This window comes from Chenopodium album, chromosome 13 (assembly GCF_948465745.1).
Source record: "Chenopodium album chromosome 13, dcCheAlbu1.1, whole genome shotgun sequence".
Classification (NCBI taxonomy): Eukaryota; Viridiplantae; Streptophyta; class Magnoliopsida; order Caryophyllales; family Amaranthaceae; genus Chenopodium; species Chenopodium album.
The window spans coordinates 4,196,759-4,219,037 of record NC_137846.1 but is presented as its reverse complement, the minus strand read 5'-3'; the positions used below and the strand labels follow the sequence as shown (position 1 = coordinate 4,219,037).

The following is a 22,279-nucleotide window of genomic DNA, read 5'->3' as shown; positions in this document are numbered from 1 at the left end:
ATGGTGAAAGAGATTGATTATTAGAATAACTTACTCGTGCCCACTTTGGTTCCAAATATCCCATCCCTCAGGATTAACAACTTCACTGAATTTTTGAGTCAATGAAAATAACCCTTGCAGAAGCATTATATGCTCGTCCTAAGTCTGCATTGCATGCCCTGTCCCCGAAACATCACAGTTTCTAAATACATAACCACTAGTATCATCGGTTGATGGTCGACTTTGTGCAGTAATCCATCCTACTCCGGTGACATTTATGGTACATTGCTGCAACATTGGTAAAGTGTTACTCTCAATTATATGCAAATGGACAAATGGTAAGGCTTGAAATTATGACATTAAAGTCGTCATAATTTAGGTGGTAAATAATTTCCTCACTATCTTGCCATACATATTTGGTTAATTATAGATACTTCGTATAGTATATAGATAAAACTTCTTAATAGTTGTAGGGAATATTTCAAGCCATCCCACATTTGAGCCCCACTGTGATCATACACTTAAGCATGGTGGCGTCCAAAGGGAAGGAAGCTAGAGCAAAAGAGTCGCCAACAAGTTTTAGGAACTTGTAAACCGTTCACAAGGTGAAGATTACACCCCTTAACGATCCATGAGATCGTCAACTCCAAAAGGTCTTGAACCAAATAGGGTTCGGGGATGAAGATACAAATCCAACCTAAAAGATATTGAACCTGCCCTAATAATAGACCTCTACTTTATTCTTCTCGTATTCATGTGCGCTTTCTGACTAACATGCAAACATTAGATTAACCCTAAACCTGTTTATCTATGTTGGTTGAAGATTAATGCACAAATAAAACTATTATTGGCGATCACTTGAATTATAATCATATTAGCCTAAACAAGATTATTAATTATCTTATTAAGCGTGATTACAAGTACCAATTCCCTTTAAACATGCATAAAAGGCGTGATCAAGCAATAACAATAATAATAAGCATCAAGCAACATGATAACAATCATCATCATAATAATGATCATAATCTCAACCTCAAAGCATAATAACAATAGCAAGATCCTAGGCATGATACTAACAAGATTAATAACAAATCCTAGCATGTCACTAAGCATTAAAAATCAAAACTTTAAACCTAACATGATACTAACAAGATATTAGAAAAGAGTAAAAGGCACCCTAAACATGATACTAGAAAGCAATAATAACATCCTAACATGATACTAAGAATTAAACAAATTTAAACATGCTTTCTACAAGAATAGAGCAATAAGGCTACATGCTTTGATGCCTCGTGCCTCTTTCTAATAACAAAATACACGCGTTAGTAACTTCAAGGAAAATAATAAAATCAAACAATCAAATTAAATAATGGAAATAGAGATTAGGGACCAAACCCTCAGAAATTATAACCTTTCACGTCTAGGGCGAAGGCAACTTCGAATTCGGTTAGGTGTTTCTAGATCTCGTGTATGCAGAATTGTGTTTGTGGAAAAGGTAGAGAGATGAGAGCTTAGAGAATAGATTGATTGTAGATTGTAGATTGTAGATTGAAGATTGAAGATGCATAAAAACGGAGGTTCAGGACCCTATTTATAAGAAAACAGTCCGGAAATAGGTAGAATTTGATAAGGAATAAAACTCCACGCTGTCGCCGCAAAACCGACTTTGTCGCTTGGCGACAAGCTCTGTCGCGTGGCGACAAGCCTTGTCGCGTAGTGACAGGCCTGTCGTTTGGCGACAGCCTGGATTCCTACGCGCTTTGACAGGCTAAAGTCGTATCGCCTAATCAAAAGTAATTACCTAAGACCTCTAACTAAAGTAGATAGGGAAGTAGGGTCGAATCCACAGGGAAACTAGTCTTTCTATTCCTAATTAATTAATAGCAATCTAAATTATTAGTAACAATTTGTTGTGATTTAAAGATTATACTACGAAGAATATAAGTAGGGAGAATAAAATAAGAGGAATCAATGAATTAAAGACCTAGGGCATAGGTTCACCAATAAATAATATTCCAGGGTAAAACATAATAACCAATCATCAATGCATCAATTAACCAGATAATAAAGGGCTTTCGCTACGTATTACAATCACAGAATTAATCTACCGGTATTAAATCTCATCTCTCGAATCTCGACTTAACCATTTATAGATTAACCTGCCTATTGAAACTAGACCTAAACATCAATTCTCATCTCTCGAATCTCGAATCAATATTGTCAAACTCATGCATAAAAGATCAGGCCTAATCTAGTCACAGAGCATTAAATCAATCAATAGGAAATTAATATAGCATTGATAATTAACAACAATAAATTACCCCTTCATATTATTTATGGATCCCCATAAACCCTAGAAAGAGAACTACTCAGACATAATTAAAGCTAAACAAAATATAATAATTAAACAAGACATGAAGAAATTGAATGAATAAAGATACTAAGATTAATAAGAGAGAAATCGTACCAAGACGGCGGAATTACAATGGAGTTTTAGGGAACAAGAGAGAAAATAAGTCTAGAGAGAGAAAGTCTAAGTAGAGAGAGAAGGAATTAAAAACTAGAGTAAGAGAAGTGAAAAAGAGGTATCTAATCTTGCCTAATAAAATTACCTTAATACTAAACAAGAGTTATCCGCTAAAACAAATTAATCGGAACTAAGATTCCCTAAAAGCCACTCGCGCCCGACCGGGCCCGCCTTTTTTCAGGTCTGAGGTCTTCTCACGCCCGGCCGGGCGCGTGCTCCGAGCGCGGGCTATCTCAAGTGTTGCTTCGCCCCGCCCGGCCGGGCGCGCCTTCGGGCGGAGCCTTGCTGGTCCGGGCGGAGCTCTTAGGCTTCACGGCTATCTCCTTGGGCCTCCGAACTTGGCCCAATTGCCTTGTATTTCCAAAACTGAGCCCTTAATCACCGATTTGCTACCTCCAATCGGTCTTGGGCTATCGAAAGTGGTCGCGGCCTTCCAACGCTCGTAGTTGCTCCTCAAAAATCCGGGAAAATGCTCCAAGTACGCAAATTCCTACAAAACTCAAGCAAAACTACAAAAACACTAGAAAACACAAATTAGTAATAAAAGTGGCTCGAAGGAGCCAAAAACACTACTAATTACGACCAAGGGACGGGGTAAATATATATATAAAATGAACACATCACGCTTTCAAACACGGAGTCCACTTATCAATTAACTCGTAAAGTCCGTATGAAAACTGAAATCGTATTTTCATAAAATAATATTTTATTCCAAGTAAAACTCATCAAAATATAATTATTAATTCTAATTTTATTAGGACTTAAAAGAACCTTCTAGAGAATTCTAGAAGACTATAATTAATTCTAATAAATTTAGGAATAATAATTAGCATTGGGCCCTCCCCTAGATCATCGGGCCGCATGTAAAGATCAAACCGGGCACAGTTTAGTATTTTGGCAATAACTTCCTCATTATTCATCGGAATTGGGCTTATAATATATCGTTGGAAAGCTCTTTACAAGCCCTATCCAACTACACTATTATTGGACCCTTTTCATGGACCAAACTAAACTGGATCGGCTATTTTCATAAAATAGAGTTGTTTTCAAAAACAGAAAGAAAGAATTTTTAATAAAACTAACCGCAACACTTGACCTTTCACACTTTCACTTCGTTCGATTATCATTCGACGCAAAAGGTATTCATCACCGGGTTTGGTTTTGGGGAGACACAAATGGGCGTCTACAATAGTACTCCTTCCTTCCCTAAATTACATTCCTGGTTTCTATTTTGGGTATTCCAAAATTACATTCCTCCTTTCCATTTTTAGTAAGTTTTTTTCCTTCCAAATATCCTACATCAACTCTCATTTTCTGTTATATATTTAATGCTTTCTCACTCTTACTATCCTAATCTCACTCTTATTTTCTCTCTCCATCGTTTTTCTCAAGTTTGTACTTCCCATAACTAACCTAATGAATATGATTGGTTCTTAATTTTCAATTCGAAGCATGTTATTGGTCCTTTTTTTTTTGCAAAGGATTGATGACATGACATCATTAATCATTAATCTATCTTTGTTTTACTCAAAGACATCATTTAAAGTTTTGTATTTCCCATTGAAATATTTCATTATTGTTATTTGTCTTATTCTTTTCTCCTTAATTCACGTGTAATTTTACAAACAGGAATGTAATTTAGGGACGGAGGGAGTATTTACTTTTTTTTTTTTTTTAAATGCAACCATTTGGCTGGAAAATTTCAAATTTGCATAGACATTACTTGACCATTAACCATTAATATCGCTAATTGTGTTATAGTAATAATTGAACTACATAATTCAATTTCAAAAAAATAATTGTACTACATTATAATTAAAAAATATATACGAAAATTTGCATGTGACTAGCCTGTTCACTTCACCTTAAAAAAATAATATTAAGTAAAAATAATTTCAATTCAGTAAAACACTACTAGAAAACAGCCAAATTACGACGAAAATTTTCCATCAAAAACACCCCGTTTTCCGTCGAAAAACCCGTTTCCGACGAAATTTCCGTCGGAACTGGTTGTCGTAATACAGTTTGTAGGAAAAACGCACTTTTTCGACGGAAATTTCGTCGGAACCACTTATTCGACGGAAAACAGTCCGTCTGAAGAGGTTTTCGGGCCTGGGAAAGTTTGTCGGAAATTTTCGACGAACTGTATTCCACCGAAAATTCCGTCGGAAAATGCTTAAAAATATCTAAAAAAAATCCTACCCCCACCACCGCACAGCACCAGCCCCACACCAGTCCACCTAACCCGTACCACCACCCACTACCCAATTACCGAAACCTCCACCAAAGCCCTAAAAGATCAAACTCCCCACCTAACCCAAGCCCACCCAAACCAAACCCAGATCTACAACCCTAACCCTTACAAATTCGGCCGAACCCCCCAACCTAAGCAAACCACCCCACCACCCACCTTAAACCACCACCGTGGCCACCGAAAACCACCGTCACCACCAAAAATTAACAAAAAAAATTAAAGAAAAAAAATAAAAATCCTTAACCACTACCCACAAAATCCGAACTCCAACATCAACCACCTTCCACCACCATAAATTGTAAAAAAATTCAAATATAAAACAACAAAATAAAATCAAAATTGAAAAAAAAGATACATACCTTAATTTGACCATACATAACCTCGAAATTGGGTTTAAGAGGCCAAATTCGACCATAAAAACTCTAGATCTACAGTTTTCATGGTCGAATTTGGCCTGAAAACCTTTGTTTTCAACTTGAGAAGAGAGAGAAAGGGCGAAAAAAGATGAAAATTTTTGTGTGATGTTGATGCCGGTGAAGGTGTTGTTGATGACGGTGTTGCTGGTGTTGTTGTTGATGTCGGTGGTGATGGTGGGCGATTTGAGGTGGTAGAAAGAGGGGAATGTAGAGGAGAGTAGAGAAGAGGAACGAGAGAGAAGGAGCAGGAGAACGAGATAGAAAGAAGAGGAGAGGAGGGGAAAGAAGAAGGAGAACGAGAGAGAGAGAATGAGCAGGAGAACAAGAGAGAAGAGGAAGGAGTAAGAACAGAGAACATGAGAGAAGGAGAGGAGAGAGAAGAGGAAAGACAAAGAGAAGGACAAAGGGAGAAGAGGCGGAAATAGAATATGGGTGTTAGGGTTTCTAGAGTTTTTTTTTAATTATATTCCGACGGAAATTTCCGACGGAAAATAAATTCGTCGGAAAAAGTAATTTCCAACGAAAATACGTCGGAAAGCACATATATTCCGACAAAATAAAAATCCATCGGAAATTTATGACGGAATTAAAATCCGTCGAAAATTTCGATTTTTCCGACGGAATAATGTGTCCGTCGGAACCAATCCGTCGTAATTTGGCTGTTTTCTAGTAGTGAAAATAATTTTAGTTCAATAAAAATAACTTCAGTTCAGTAAAATTCAGTTTTGTTAAAGAAGAATTATAATAGAAAATCAGCAAAAATAATTTCAGTTTAGCAAAAATAATTTCAGTTCCGTAAAATTAATTTAAGTTCAGTAAAAATAATTTAACTCCACCAAATATAATTTTGTTTCAGTAAAAATAATTTAAGTTTAGCAAAAATAAGGTGAAGTGACCGGAGCCTTAATCCAAAAAAAATTACATTATACAAGTAGCATTTAATTTTAATACGGAGTACATAAGTTGAAGAATAATCAAGTTTTGTGCAAAGTCAAATTAATTGTTACTTTTTAAAAAAAACACACACACAGTGATAGAGTACTACATGTATTTATGATTGACCTCGTATACAGATTGACCGTTTCCAAATATAAAATCAGCAGCCCCTTCAATATAACATGACTTGAAATAGTGACGGCCTTTTCCATCCCACAATGTATCTTGATAGCCCACGAAACCACAGGAATAAAACGCATGCTTGTCGCCAAAAGATCCGAGGGAAACAGCGGGACTCGCTCCGTATCATCTGGTGCTCCAATACTAAAATAATTCTGTTAGAACAAAAGATACACTTTAGAATTATTAGTTAATCAATTCAGTGGCGGAGCCACATTGTGTCCTGGTAGGGCACATGTCCTGCCAGGTTTAGAAAAAAAAATAGTCAAAATTTTGTTTAAATAGAATACAAAGTGTAACAATATGTTTGAGCTTACTAGTAGCCTAGTGGTAAGAGCATTACCTTTTCAACCAAAGGTCATGGGTTCTAACCTCTTGCCCAACATTCTTTATTTTTTTCCCTCTTTTTTTCTTTTCTTTTCTTTTCTCTTAATGTTCTATTCATCCAATTTCCCAAATAACACATAAACTTACCAACATAATAGTTTGATCACATTGGGCAAGATTACTTTTCTACTTAAGATAAAGAAATTGATGATATAATGATATGCTTTCAAAACTTGAAAACTAGAAGTTTTATTTTAATATTTCTTGAGTATACTTGAACTATTACTTATGAATCCTTATAATTAGTATTTTGGATCATCCTATTTGATACGAAAAATCTATCTAGTGATTCCAAACCTATTATAAACAATTTTAAAAAATACGAGGTTATTGTTTAAAGTCTTGAATAGGGGTAACATTTGATGTATTTTTTGAATAATAAAGGTTTGACAAATACGATTGCCAAGTAATTTTGAATCTTGATATTATGAACATTCTTACACAAATGTGTCTGGATTTTTTTTTTTTTTTTTTTTTTTTTTTTTTTGATAAAATGGGTTTAGATAGTACGGTGCCCTACCATCGTAAAAATCCTGGCTCCGCCACTGAATCAATTGATGTATAAAATTCCAATCAGAACAATAAGAATATCAGATTGAGTAATTGCATGCATAAAACATTTTTTTTTAAAAAAAGAAGTAAACCCTCAAAAATTGATCATATTCAATAAGAATTGCAAAATTACAAATACGTAGAATTTGAAATTATTATATAGTGTAATCATGGAAATGAATCATTTAAAATTATCTCCCTTTAATTTCTTTTAGTGTGAAAAAGGTTAGGGTAATTGATATCGTAATATATTTCTTTTTTGACAATAATTGATATCGTAATTAGGTTTTAGAGAAGTAAAAAAAAAAAAAAAAAAAGGTTGATCAATACTTGTGAAAACCAATATCCTAGCTACTAATACTCTCCATTTTCTAAACACTTGAAGGGGTATAACTGTATAAGCATTAAAAATAAGTCAATGATTAATGAACCTTGACATAATTAGAGGAATTTAACTATTGATGTTTAATTAATTGACTCAGGATAAAAAATAAAAATTAGACAATAAAAATTATTAAAAACTTGTAAAACCTAAATTCAACAATGAAACGCCCATTTTTTTTAAAAGAAAAAAGTAAAGGCAAGTAATACATGTTTAACATGTTTAGGCCCCATTAACCTCACCTTATTTTTGCTGAACTGAAATTATTTTTACTGAACTTAAATTATTTACACTAAACTAAAATTATATTTGCTGAACTGAAACTATTTTTATTGATGTTCTATTATATTTTTTTTTTAAGTTTACTGATTTTTACTGAACTGAAATTATTTTTATTGAATTGAAATTATTTTTATTAAATTGTACTTATTTTTTCTAGAATTGAAATTATTTTTATTGAATATTATTTTTTTTTTTAAAGTGAATTGAACAGGGTCATAGTGTCCATTTGATTTACTTTTTTCATCTAATTTTTTTTATCTTTAACATGTTTTTTTTCCTCAATATATATACGTGATAAAATTGAATAAATGCTAAAGTAATACATTTTAAAATTAAAATTACCCCCACACAATGTGTACATATGGGGGGCTATTGAAGTGAACAGGGCCTAAGGAGGGCCTTGATGAGAACTCGTCTATCATGATTTATGATCCAATTTTTGTAAGCCAAATACTTGGAAGTAGGGAGACTAAAATAAAGGGATCCCCATGAACCTCCAATCAAGTAACCTAAGTTGATAAAATTTGAACCCTAAATACCTTTAGAATTTAAACCAAATCTCTTACCAAGTAAGTCAAATCATGATTGTTGAGAGACTTACCATACTCATAAAATATTAATCATTTTTTTATTAACGAGAATAATACTACTCCTAAACAATTATACAGCATAGTAATTATAAATAATTTAAAACGAAATAAAAATAAAGTTACCTTAAAAGTGACACTCCTAGCTACAAAGTTGTCAATAAACAAAGCAAAAGTAATGCTATCTAAAGTTGAAGAATGATTGTCAAATGTTATTATTGTTGTAATACGATCGCTGCCTTCGAGAATTATGCATCCTCCTTTATCTGGTAGAATCGTAATCTGCTCCCTACATGATTACAAGTAACATTATTAAGTGATCATTATCATGAACTAAAAGTTGTAAACGTTTAAAAAAAAAGGGAAAAACGAAAAGAAAATAGAGAGACATATTTCAAGACTTACTTGTAAATTCCGGGATTAATTAATATTTTAATCCATTGATTATTGCCAGAAAGAATGGAGTTAAGGGCATCTGTAATGGTGGTGAAATTTGCGCCACCTGATTGTGAAACGGTGATAGTATAACTTACCGTATATGCATTTTGCCAGTCTATAGCTCCAGACAACAAGAAACTAACATTTTGAAAACTAAAATACAACACAACTAATAGGAATACAAGTTTCATACTTGAAGGAAGAGGGATGAATTAGTTAATCTAGTAAGACAAGCAAGGGAAAAGTATTAACAAATTTTTACAGTACATTATGTGAAGTATATATAGAATGATAAAGAGATAGCTAGAATTGGAAACATATCAAAAGTCAACTCTATTATTTTTGTATTTCATAAATCATGATACTATTTATCCAATCAGCTCATGTATTACAAAATTTTATACTCTTCTATTTATGTCTAAAGGAATATTCTCTCCAATTTTTTTTGAAAAAAGTGAATCACTTTTCTAAATTGGTCGTTTTAGTTGAATACATTATGAGTACTTTCTTTTTTGAACATCTCTTCACATGTTTAAACGTTTTCGTTCATATATTTTTATTTCTCCGTTATTTTTCAATTGCATCTTCAGGATATTACGATTGCCAATGTACATGTTATATATATACGTTAATTATATTTAGTCATATGAAATAATTAAAAAACACGGAGAAAGTATAAAATTCCAAGTACTATATAAAAAAAGGAAAAATAAAGCAAGGAGTGATACATTTAAAAAATTTAAAGTATACGTGGAAGTCAGGAGTATAAAACACTACTTTGGAGGGAAAAAATTTCTAGCATTGGCCGCCAAATGGCGGCAATTGCCGGTAAAAGAGGCAACAAAATAGACCATATATAGGCCAACACATGAAGGAAATTAGACAATCATTATTTTTCAATTGCTTAATTTATAAATTGAAATGTGGAATGATACTTAATTAACAAATCATAATTTTAATCTACGCCTCTTTTATCATAAAAGTGATTATAAAGGTTGTTTAGAAATCCATCTATCTTGGTTGATAAAGACATGTGTGTCATATTGCTTAATTGTAGAATGATCCAACTTCTTTATCCATGTAACACGTTTTGAAGTATCAGAACCTGAACCCGTACAATTAAATTCTACAAATGTCACATCAGATCTGCATTTACCATAACATAATATTAGTTTTTGGTTATGATTAAGTCAATGAGCACTCTGTAGTTAGTTCAACTCCAAAAACTCAAATAATAATAACATAGAGCCGAGTTAGTATGACTCGATTTAATTCACCCCAGGTTTAGGTTGCTCTACTCGAATTGAAGCATATGTACGAGTGCTTTCAATCAAAAGACATCTATTGAAAAAAGGTGATTAAAAAAACTTACTCATGCCCATTTTGATGCCAAATGAACCATCCCTCAGGATTAACAACTTTACTGAATTCTGAGTCAATGAAAATAACTCTTGCAAAAGCATCATATGCTCGTCCTAAGTCTGCATGCCCTGTTCCCGAAACATGACATTTCCTAAATACAAAACCACTGTTATCATTGGCTGACGATCGACTTTGGGCAGTAATGTATCCTCCTCCCGTGACATTTATGCTACAATGCTGCAACATTCGTAAAGGGTTACTTCAAAGCATATGCAGATAATGATGCTCAATTTTGCGACCTTTTAGTCATAAGGTGATTTCCACACTAACCTTACCAGAAATGTTTGGTTAAGTGTACACACACACAAACACAATTGCTTAATACAATTTATCCCGATTTGTATTTAATAAATGCAACAGTTTAATCAACACATTTGCCAAGCATAACTTTTCCCACAAAATTCGTAATTGTGTATTAATAATAATTTAAAACATTGTTATTATGAATATTACATCATGACTAATTAAACAACATAATGCATAATAGCATGTAATAAGTTTTATATATAGATGAAAATTCATGTCAAATAGTATAAGAATACTTTGTATATTTATGATTTACCTTGTACACAGATTGACCGTTTCCAAATATAAAATCAACGGCACCTTCAATATAACATGACTTGAAATAATGACGACCTTGATAATCCCAGAGTGTATCTTGATATCCCTCGAAACCACAAGAATAAAATGCATGCTTGTCGCCATAAGATCTGAGGGCAACGGCTTGAGCTCGCTTCGTATCATCTAGTGCTTCAATACTATAAGAGTTCTATGAGAACAAAAGGTACATTTAAGAATTATTAGTTAATCTATCAATGCATAACTCTATAATTAAAACAATGAAATTAAATAAGCATATAACAAAAATATAGTGAATAAATAAAAAGCAATTTTATTAGCAAGAAGTAACAAAACAAACAATAGAATCCATAAAATATACATAGTGTACGTGTATTTATTAAAAAAGAGAAAAGGAAAATAGCAAAAGCATTTTCCCGTATAGCAATTAATTAATCTAATATATATTATATGGACTATGTAATGGTGTCCACATAAATATCTACTACATAAATACCATATATAGCATTTTCGGTATAGCAATTAATTAATATAATATTAAAATAATGGTTGATGTAAAATTTATGCACACAAAACCCTTCTCGTTCCATAAAAAATTTATGCACATAAAACCTTTCTCATCCTTCTCATTTGACCCTAATATAAAGCACACATTGGGTGTATATAGATCAAACGTCTCAACACTAGAATGCACTCATGATGTTAGATTTGAGAATGTTGAGGACTCACCAAACCTGTAGGAACTTAATGTACGGATTACGGAATGAATAAATAATGTAAGACCTAAAAAAAAAAAATGGGAAATTTGATTATTGAGAGAGTTAATTACCATACCCATAAAACATTAACACTAGGAAATAATACTCCGAAACAATTATACGGCATAGTAAGTATAAAAAGAAAATAAAAAGAGGAGTTACCTTAAAGGTGATATTCCTAGCTACAAAATTATCAATGTCCACAGCAAAAGTAGTGCTATTTGATGTTGAAAAATGATTGTCAAAGGTTATAATTGTTGTAGTACGATCATTTCCTTCAAGAATTATGCAACCTCCTTTATCTCGTTGTATTGCAATTTGCTCCCTACATGCTTAGAAATAACATCATTATTATACATGCCCATGTTAAATATTCAAAAATGAGCATAAGAAAAAAAAACATTGACATACTTGCATAGTGTGTTATAACAATTAAGTAGTGGCATATTTAAAGACATACTTATAAATTCCAGGTTTACCAATATTTTAATCCATTGATTATTGCCGGACGGAATGGAATTAAGGGCATCTGTAATGGTGGTGAAATTTGCACCACCTGATTGTGAAACGGTGATAGTATAAGCTATTGTAGATGCATTTTGGCAATTTGTTGCTCTAGACAACAAGAAACAAACATTTTGAAAACTGAAACATAATGCGATTAATAGCAATACAAGTTTCATACTTGAAGGAAAAGGGGTGAACTAATTTCAATTAGACAAGTAATAAGCAAAAGGTGTTAACTAACGTTTACAAATTACAATATATTATACAAAGTATTTAAAGGATGATAAAGATTATGCCAAATAATTAGAATTAGAAACATATCAAAGACCAAACTCTATAATTATTCACAAAGATGAATTTTTAGTAAATAAATCGTGACATACTCTATTTATCCAACCAATTTTGGCCTCTATTATATTGTCTTTATACTCTTCTATTTATGTCTTAAGAAATACTCTATTTCTATATATATGTTGAAATGTTGCATTGTTACTGATTTTGTAATATTTGATATAGTCAAATTGGTGATGTACTTGGTGAACACTCAGTATCAAATGGTTAAGTACGCAACAATTACATGAATTGTGTAACCACTTCTTCTTAATTACTCATCTTTTGAGTACCAAAACTCTCATTTAAATATCTATCACATGAAAATGATAAGAAAATAATAATGAAATAACTACTACTGGTTTTTAATAATTTTCTTTGGATTGTCAGAAAACAAATTAAAGGAAAAAATAACTTAGATCCAATAGAAAAAGTAGCTTATTAGTAGCTTCATGGTTACAAAAAAAATGACCCTGTACTACGTTCAAATCTAATGAAGTACTTCAAAATGCAGTAAAAATAATTCACTTAAATTATGACATTGCTACCTCAAATTAGTTCTTTCTACTAATCAGATTGATGAGATGTAAAAAATTTCATATCATTATAGGTTAATTGTATCTAGTAGAATAATTAGGTTGAAACTTAGCTTTATGTTTATTATACATATGGAGTAACATATATGCATTGATTGCATAGTTGATCTAGTAAATAAAGGTTGACAAATGATTGCCCATAATATTATACTAATTGATTCCAAAATCAATTATACAGTTTTTAATAATCTTTTAATTTGGAATATTATAATCGTATTTACAGGTATGGTATCTTCTATTTATATTAATAAAAATTAACTGTATTTATATGAGAAAATTGAGATCCACGTCTAATATGGAAGTATTTATTCTTTAATTAAATTTAATATAGGGGTGATCAATTCATTTTATAAATTATTAGGGTTACAAATAAACATTTAATATCTTTCCTAAGACCCTGTTCACTTCACCTAAAAAAAATATTCAGTAAAAATAATTTCAGTTCACCAAAAATAATTTCAGTTCAGTAAAAATAAGTTCAGTTCGATAAAAATAATTTCAGTTTAGTAAAAATCAGTACCTTTAAGAAGAAAATATAACAGAGAATCAATAAAAATAATTTCATTTCAGCAAAAATAATTTAAGTTCGGTAAAATTAATTTCATTTCAGTAAAAATAATTTAAGTTCAGCAAAAATAATTTCAATTTAGTAAAAATAATTTCAGTTCAGCAAAAATAAGGTGAAGTGAACGGGGCCTAACTTGGTACTCTAATTTAATAGTACATGATAAAATCATGCGCAATCAAGGTAATTAATGTTATATTTTTTCAATTTTTTTTTTTTTTAGCTCCTTATATGTAGTGCTAAAGGCTATGTATAACATTTTTCAATTTTTTTTTTTTTCTATTACAATAATAGCTTGTACGGTAAATCATTAAATTCCATTAGTTACTATAATTTTTATTTTTATTACATGAGAAAATGTTGAGGTTTATTACGACTTTACTTATATAGCCATCATATCTTTTAATTTGCCATTTTAATAATAAATTAATTATACAGTTATTTTTAATTTGAGCTTTATTATTTGTTAATATTCTTTATTTAGGGAAGTAACTCGATATCGTGATCAAATAATTGAATTTGCAAATAAAGGAATGGAATATGGTGCATTTTAAGGACTAGTCATTCTTTATTTGAGAGTGAATATATCATCTATATTATCATTGTACCTTGGTACCAAAATCTTTTATGGTGCCCCAAATCCCCAATTATCACATTGGTGAAAAAATCGATCAGGGGATTATGCATGTACATTTGATCGACAACGGAAGGGCACTTCTTGTAAGTTTTCAATGTTGCTTTTGCAACATGTTTTTGATCGATCAATATCATAGTATGATGATGTTCTTGAGTATCTTCCTGAACACTTTGAATTTTATTTTTATTCAATTTTATTATATTTTTTTGTTTTAAAAATTTAAATTTTATTAAGCATATTAGTTTTTAATAAATACATCGATTTGAGTTTGGTGTTTTTAATATAGGTAATGAGAGTGAAGGATAGCTCAAGTGGTTAGAGTTTCTCTCCCGATCCTAGCTCCAATTTAAGGATAACTCTTTCAACAAATGCCACTATGAGATCTTTCATTCTCTTAATTGAAACAATTTACGAATAACAATCCATAGTCCTTTAAAAAATTTCGAGGATGTAACTTTGAACAATTGTATTGGGAAGTTTGATTGTCTAGGTAATAAAAATGGAGCTCCTAAATTAGCCCTTCCGAGGATGGGCGAAAGGAAATGAATGCGAAGGTGGAATAATTCTTTGTCGTTGTCGTCGAATTTTCTTCTTGGTGGTAGATGTCCTTAACGTCAATAACTTAGGAGACATTCTTCTAGTAGGAAGAGGTTGGTTCTCAACCCAATTGTCCTGGTTGATAAATGTGTTTGTGTTCAATAGAAGGTTCAGTTCGTTAGATTTAAGCTTTCTCCCCCACTTTACTCGCTGAGATGTGTCTGAACCAGGCCCTACGCAATCTACTTCCGCGTGTACTACTGAACCTCTGCAGCTCCAAACATAATAGTTAGCGCAATTTGTCCTTCTCGTATTGTCATATTGGTATAAAAAAATAAGATAACATAAATATTTCCTTACCCATGGCCAGCGACGAAGCCAAGATTCCAACCTGATGGAACAACGATATCAGAGAGGTAGCTTTTGTAAAAAAACAACTCTAGAATACCTTTGGTACGGTCTTCCAAGATATGCGAAGGCAGTGCCTACCGCCGTACAATATTTGAACACAAACCCATTGCTATCTTCAATATTTTCTCTGCCTTGTGCTGTTATGTAACCAGCCCCATATATTCTATCATTATACTGTCCACTAGTCACATTTATTGTGCAACCCTACACAAGTTATAGCTAGTTATTCAACTATTTGTTCGGATAGTTGTCATATTGTTAAATTGATATGAAAGGGCAAAGAACGAAGTGGACATACATGATACACGGATTGGCCATATCCCCAAATAAAATCGATATAACCTTCAATATAACACCCTTCGAACAAATGACGTCCCAAAAAATCGGTCAATGTGTCTTGCACACCTATAAATCCACAATCATAGAACGCAACTTTATCTCCGTATACTGAAACTGCTGGAGCTTGGGAAATGATAGGAGGATAATATATGTTCTGAGAAAGCAAGGATCATCACATTCAAGCTAATTAGAATGGACATACCATGAAAAATATGAAATGCGTTCAGATTTCATTGATTTATTTTTACCTTTGACATGTACTAGAAATTATGAGCCAAAATCACCCTCTCATAAGTCATAAACCCCCTGTTAGGGCTGTTACTAGTGAGGGATGAAGCCATTTAGGCTACCCTTTCGACACGATCCCATGAACTAAACAAAATTAATGTATTGAACTAGATTGATCATACCTTGAAAGTAATACGCCTTGCAACAAAGTTGTCCGTTGACACTGAAAACGTTGCATATTCCGGGGTAGCGCTGCCCCCTCCATCGGACCATTGTATCACAGTGTTGTGTCTGTCGTCCCCAACTAGGCTTATGTAAGGTTTGTCAATAGGGATCTCTACCTTTTCACTACACAAGGAATTTCCACTTTAGATAAACACAAACCAAGTGCATTCTTACCCTAGTGCTTTGTTTGAATAGCAAAGAAGGAAATTATTAAACTCGTAACAACAATGGTAATAACATAAACTACAATAATAACAACACAACACGTACTAAAAAAGTACAGCAAAATCGCGAGTGTTTTACCTGTAAACACCAGCTCGAACTTGAATTTGTGATTGTCTTGAGGAACAGAATCGATAGCATGTTGTAGTTTTCTAAAGTGTCCATGGCCTGATTGATCGAAGACGATTACATGAGATATTGAGCCTTCTGCAAACACAGTGTGTGGCATGTAAATCAAATCAAGTGTTGTAAGGTAAAGGACGATGAGGGCAAAGAAATTGCATTATTTAGAGAGATTATTAGCAAAATTTTCATGATGGTGTACAAAACTTGTGAATAACCTATCTTGTTCTCCCTAGAAAACTTTTCTGTTTTATATTTACTCCATATATACGTACATCACCATTCTTTTCTTTTAGTTAATCTGATCAAATTTTGACAAAAAATGGTCCATCAAAATATTAGATCAGATTAGATTATTAAGAATAATATAATAAGTCCGTCTATCTTAAACTGAACACCCAGATTTTAATTTGTGAAATCACTTTGACGTAACAAAGTCATACCAATTTCCATCTAAAATGTCTATGAATGTAACCCAAAAAATTAAAAAAAAAAAAAAAAAAATCATTTGTAGCCAAACAAAAATTGTACATTTAGCAAAAAATTTATTGTCTTGGTTATTTAGCAAAATATCTCTACGGATATTATTTGCCACCCAACATCTGATTTGATTTCATGAAGAAAATCACTAAATCAAGCTTCCTAAAATTATACCTAGCTTTAGAAATTATATTGGGCAATTCCTTCATATATTATTACACATTAACCAATTAAGCAAGATCCTTATTGACTAAAAAGTCAAAATTAGCCATAGTCACTTTATTTAGAACTACCATATTTAAGACTATTAAGAGGCAAAATGGTAGATAAGTAAATATGTAGAAATTGCTATTTTCATTGGGTTGGATGTATACATGAATCTATATCCAAAATGATAGCTAGTGTACACATTGCATTTTATTCGGATAAAAAAACCTCTTTTTACAAGTGTAATAAACCTAATACTTCGTAGTTATTTGAATATAACTGTGCTCATATGACGAATTCTTCCATTATTATAAGTGCAATTTTCTTGTCCGTTTAATTTTTATATATATTAAAAGTCTAAATTACACCATTAGGGTAGACAAGAATTATAATTAAATATTTTTACTTACTTGGAAATGGAGTTCTTTCTCCATTCAAGAATTTTGACGTTGATTCTGATGATTGATCAAAGTTGAAGGAAAGTGCATCATTTTGAGCATGTATTGTAGCCAAGGCACCCAAGGCAAGTAACCATATGCGTAGGAATACAGAATTTTTTCCCGTCTCAGAATTTTGCTCCTTATTCTATCATAGTATGAGCGGTGTAATATATAGAGTCATATGGCTTTTTTGACGGTGCTAATATATAAGGTAATTCTCAGTATATAAATTAAAACTTAGTTGTTTACATTGGGAAATTCAGTGGGAGAGTATCAATATGATATCTTAATTGATTTGATCTTTTAGAATTTCCTTCTATTTTAGAAGATAGTGATTTATAGTAGATGAGAAGGTTTGCCAGAAGCTTTATCGAAGAAGACGATCCGGATGATGATGAAGGTGCCGCAAAGAAGACGATTCAGATGATGATGATAGAGGTGCCGCCGTTGACATAGGAAGATCGAAGCATATAGAAGTAGGATCGAAGAAGACGATCCAGATGATGATGATGAAGGTGCTGCTAAGAAGACAATCCTGATGATGATGAAGGTGCCGACTATAAGAATTGGAAAAGCTTTGATGATTTTCCATTGAGTAGTTCGAGCCATTAAATAGGCTTACTGAGGTAACAAACTAAAGTAAGATAATTACAAGCTAATTAATAAAAGCAAAAGATAATTACGGAGTACATAAAAGCATACATATCTACATCTAGCAACTAAGTGATAAGCACTGACTATAGTAATAACAATATGATAAACGTAGTAGTAGCTATAACAACTACTGTATGATTTATCTTCAACACCGACGTGCCACCATTGGCATACAAGCATGGTGAGTGATTCTTTAGCCATCGAAAACTCCGCCATTGGTGCTACACCTTCATCAAATCACGAGGAAATTTTGTCTAATATCTGATCAATATCATCTAATTTTTGACCAATTTCATTTAATTTCTGACCAATATCATCTAATTTTTGACACTTTTAATCTAATATTTGATATTTATAACTTAATATCTTACCATTATTATCTAATATTTGACCATTATTATCTAATTTCTGACAATTAAGAATTTTTTCTTTTTTCTTTCTTGTAATTTCTGATAATATCTAGCTAATCTAATCTAATCTAATCTAATATACATAAATAAAGTAGGCATTTTTTGGGAGTATTCGGCGCGCCACATAAGAAAATGTATTATTTTATCCAATGAAAAATTAGATTAATAATTTATTTTAGAATTAAAAAATTTACTCGCCACCTAAATAAAAGTGACGAATAAGATTTAAGAATTTTGACACATAAGTAAAAACAACGAATAGAGAATAATTAAAATTTAAATTATTTTAAAAAACCAATAATTATCTTCTCTCAAAAAAAAAAAGTAATAATTATCTTTTTTACATATATGGATGCAAATTTTTGAACGCAAATATTTTAATCTCTCCCTAACAAATATTATAAAAGTTTTATTCTAATAATGTATTCATCGAGACGAATAAAACTAAATCTCATATGACTAATTCCCCATAATTTTTAATAGTTAAACAATTATAAATGAGACTAACATTTTAACAGAACGCGTATATTAAATAAACGCATAGGCAAAAGACTTTGATCAATAAAAAAACGAGATTTGTCCTTTCTTTTTTGAATTAAAAATTTAAATTGTCACATAAGCAAAATTAGTGAATAAGCTTGGGATTTTAAATTCAAGCGTCATGTAAAATAAATAAAACAACCAAAGATATAACTTCAGTTTTAAATAAAAAAAATTATCTTATGATATTAGGAATTTTATCTATATATCTAATAATGATTTTCATATATATACAAAATCTTAAATCAAAGAGAAGTTTTTTTTTCGAGTTTTTAGAGAGCCACATAGGATTTAACTTTTTCAGCGCACCATGTAGGATAATAAATTTTAGTGGTAGCTAATTAAATACGAGATTATTAATTTCTTTTAGAATTAAATAATTTAAATGACACGTAAGCAAAATTGACGAATGAGATTTCCCAATTTAAATTAATTAAATATAAAATATTATCTTTTGATATTAGGAATTTTATCTAAATATATAACAAATTTTAGCATATATATATATATATATATAAATTTAAAAGAATTAAATAATTTAAATGACACGTAAGCAAAATTGACGAATGAGATTTCCCAATTTAAATTAATTAAATATAAAATATTATCTTTTGATATTAGGAATTTTATCTAAATATATAACAAATTTTAGCATATATATATATATATATATATATAGGGGGAGGTTCAAGTGAGAACCTCTCTTAAAATAAGAACTCAATTTAAAGTAGGAACTTTTAATACTATCCATTGGATTAAAATGTAAGGTCCAGATTAAAGGGTTTACCCCATATAAAAACTTAAAAAAAAGCAGCCCCTTCCCTTTCTGCTTTCTCTCTCCTCTTGAGTTCTTCTTCCGTTCTTTTCTTTTCCCATTGTTGATTAATGTTCTGCGTATGATGAACAATTCAACCATACTCCATTGAATATCTTGCTATCAGGTTTGAATTTGGAATTTGGGTAAATACAAGTTATAGAACATGATGGCACTAATTTATTACTGACGAAACTAGATAATTAAACATGAATTGTAGGGTCTGCCTACTATTGTAACAATTTTTTAATTGTAAAGTGGTCATTTTATTAATTAACAAGTTGTCATTGTTTATTTATTTTAATGTTTTATTATGTCTTTTTATTTAATTTGATTGTTTAAGTTGAACTTATGTTGCACATGTCATTTTTCAGATTTTTAATATGGACCATTCCCATTCCAATGGAGAAAAATCTGGGAGTAGGCGTACAGAAATTGAGCATTCCACACCTAACAGAGGAGAAAATCATATGAAAATTGTCAAGGAATGGGTGCCTATTTGTGAGGATGAAATGAAACCAAAAATAGGCATGGAGTTTGAAAGTTTAGAGGAAGGTGAGAAATTCTATAAAAACTATGCTCATCATGTTGGATTTAGCATCCGTAAGTCATCTAATAAAAAGGGAGAAAATGGTGAGAACAAATATAAGAAGCTTGTTTGGTATAAAGAGGGTTTCAAAGTACCATCAACGAACGGGAAGAAAAAATTGAGAAAGAGAAAGTTGACCAGGGAAGGGTGTAATGCCTGGGTGGGATTTAGAAAAAATATCGGAGGAAACTATGAGATTTATAAATTTTATGAAGGTCACACCCATGTCCTTGCCACTCCTAGCAAGCGTCACATGTTGAAGTCAAATAGAGAAGTTACAAGTGTGCATAGATGCTTGTTTAAGTCATATACTCGGGCTAATATTGGAGCTAGTAAAGCACATCGTCTAATGAAGGAGCAAGTAGGTAGTTTTAGGAATGTAGGATGTAGTAAGCAAGATTTGAAAAATTTTCAAAGAGATCTGAAAGTTTATATTAATGATGCGGACTCAGACATGTTCATTCAAAATTTCAACAAGAAGAAAAAAATTAATCCATCATTCTATTTTGCATATGAGGTTGATGATGATTTGCATTTAAAAAGAGTGTTCTGGGCCGATGGCATTTGCAGGAAAAATTATGCTTTGTATGGAGATGTAGTGACATTTGATACTACATATGATACTAATCGATACAAGATGATTTTTGCTCCTTTCACTGGGTTGGATAACCATAGACTTTGTGTGTCATTTGGTGCTGCATTTCTTGCGGATGAAAAAACCGAGTCATTTGTATGGTTGTTTGAAAAGTTTTTGGATGCTATGGGAGGTCATAAGCCTGTTTCTATCATCACTGATCAGGATCCTGCTATGAAGGCAGCAATTGGACAGGTATTTGACTCATCCATTCATAGATTTTGCATTTGGCATATAATGAGAAAACTTTCTGAAAAACTGGGATGTTCATTAAATAGTGATGATGATTTTAATACTCAGTTCAAGTCATGTGTGTATAGTTCAGAGACTCCAATTGAATTTGAGGAGGATTGGAAATTAATTATTGAAAAATATAAACTCCAAAATAATAGTTGGCTATCACAATTATATGACATTCGTGATATGTGGATTCCAGCATACTTTAGAAATTTGTTTTTAGGAGCTGTTTTGAGGACAACATCTAGGTCCGAAAGCGAAAATAGTTTCTTTAGCAATTTCTCAAATCCGCATTTGAGTTTAGTGGAGTTTTGGATGAGATACGAAAGTGCTATTGAGTTGCAAAGGTACAACCAGTCCATTGAAGACAATTTATGCTCTTCTTCAAAGCCTGAGTTGAGGACAAATAGAGATTTAGAAAGGCATGCAAGTGAAATGTACACCTTCTCAAATTTTTACAAGTTTCAAAAGGAGTTTTGGGGAGCTTGTATGGATTGTGAAATTGAGGAAAAAAAAGATGTAGATGAAGGGCAATTGATAATAATTGCAGATGTAAGCTACAAGAATTCCAAGACAAGAAAGATAATTTATAACCCTTTAAATCATATTGCTCAGTGTTCATGTAAGATGTTCGAATGTGAAGGGATCCCATGTCGTCATATCTTGTGTGTTTTAAAGGGAAAATGTCTACCTGAAGTGCCAAGCTACTATATTTTGAGCAGATGGACTAAAATGGCAGCAAGCAAGCCTATTTTCAATTTGGATGATGATGTTCAAGAAGGGAATTCACAAATTAAATGTGAAGAAAAATTAATTTCAGATAATTGATGCAAATTCTTAAATTGCATGGATATAGCAGGAAGGGACCCAGA

The 22,279-nt window shown here is 31.8% G+C and overlaps 2 protein-coding genes and 1 pseudogene across 2 annotated transcripts; 1 reads left to right on the top strand and 2 right to left on the bottom strand.

Annotated features, from left to right (window-relative positions):
- Nucleotides 1-138: 138 nt before the first annotated feature.
- Nucleotides 139-14,451, bottom strand: LOC145575060 (pectinesterase QRT1-like). The gene is made up of 9 exons (XM_081632991.1): nucleotides 14,372-14,451; nucleotides 12,094-12,327; nucleotides 11,845-12,007; nucleotides 10,905-11,114; nucleotides 10,293-10,519; nucleotides 8,888-9,073; nucleotides 8,609-8,771; nucleotides 6,256-6,447; nucleotides 139-267 (listed from the first exon to the last, which is right to left on the bottom strand). The coding sequence occupies exons 1-9, from the start codon at nucleotides 14,449-14,451 to the stop codon at nucleotides 139-141; spliced, it is 1,584 nt and encodes a 527-aa protein (XP_081489117.1).
- A 379-nt stretch (nucleotides 14,452-14,830) lies between these two features.
- Nucleotides 14,831-18,399, bottom strand: LOC145575059 (putative pectinesterase 29; annotated as a pseudogene).
- A 1,931-nt stretch (nucleotides 18,400-20,330) lies between these two features.
- LOC145575058 (protein FAR1-RELATED SEQUENCE 5-like) lies at nucleotides 20,331-22,235 on the top strand. The gene has a single exon (XM_081632990.1). It carries the CDS (start codon nucleotides 20,331-20,333, stop codon nucleotides 22,233-22,235), a length of 1,905 nt encoding a protein of 634 aa, XP_081489116.1.
- The last annotated feature ends 44 nt before the right edge of the window (nucleotides 22,236-22,279 follow it).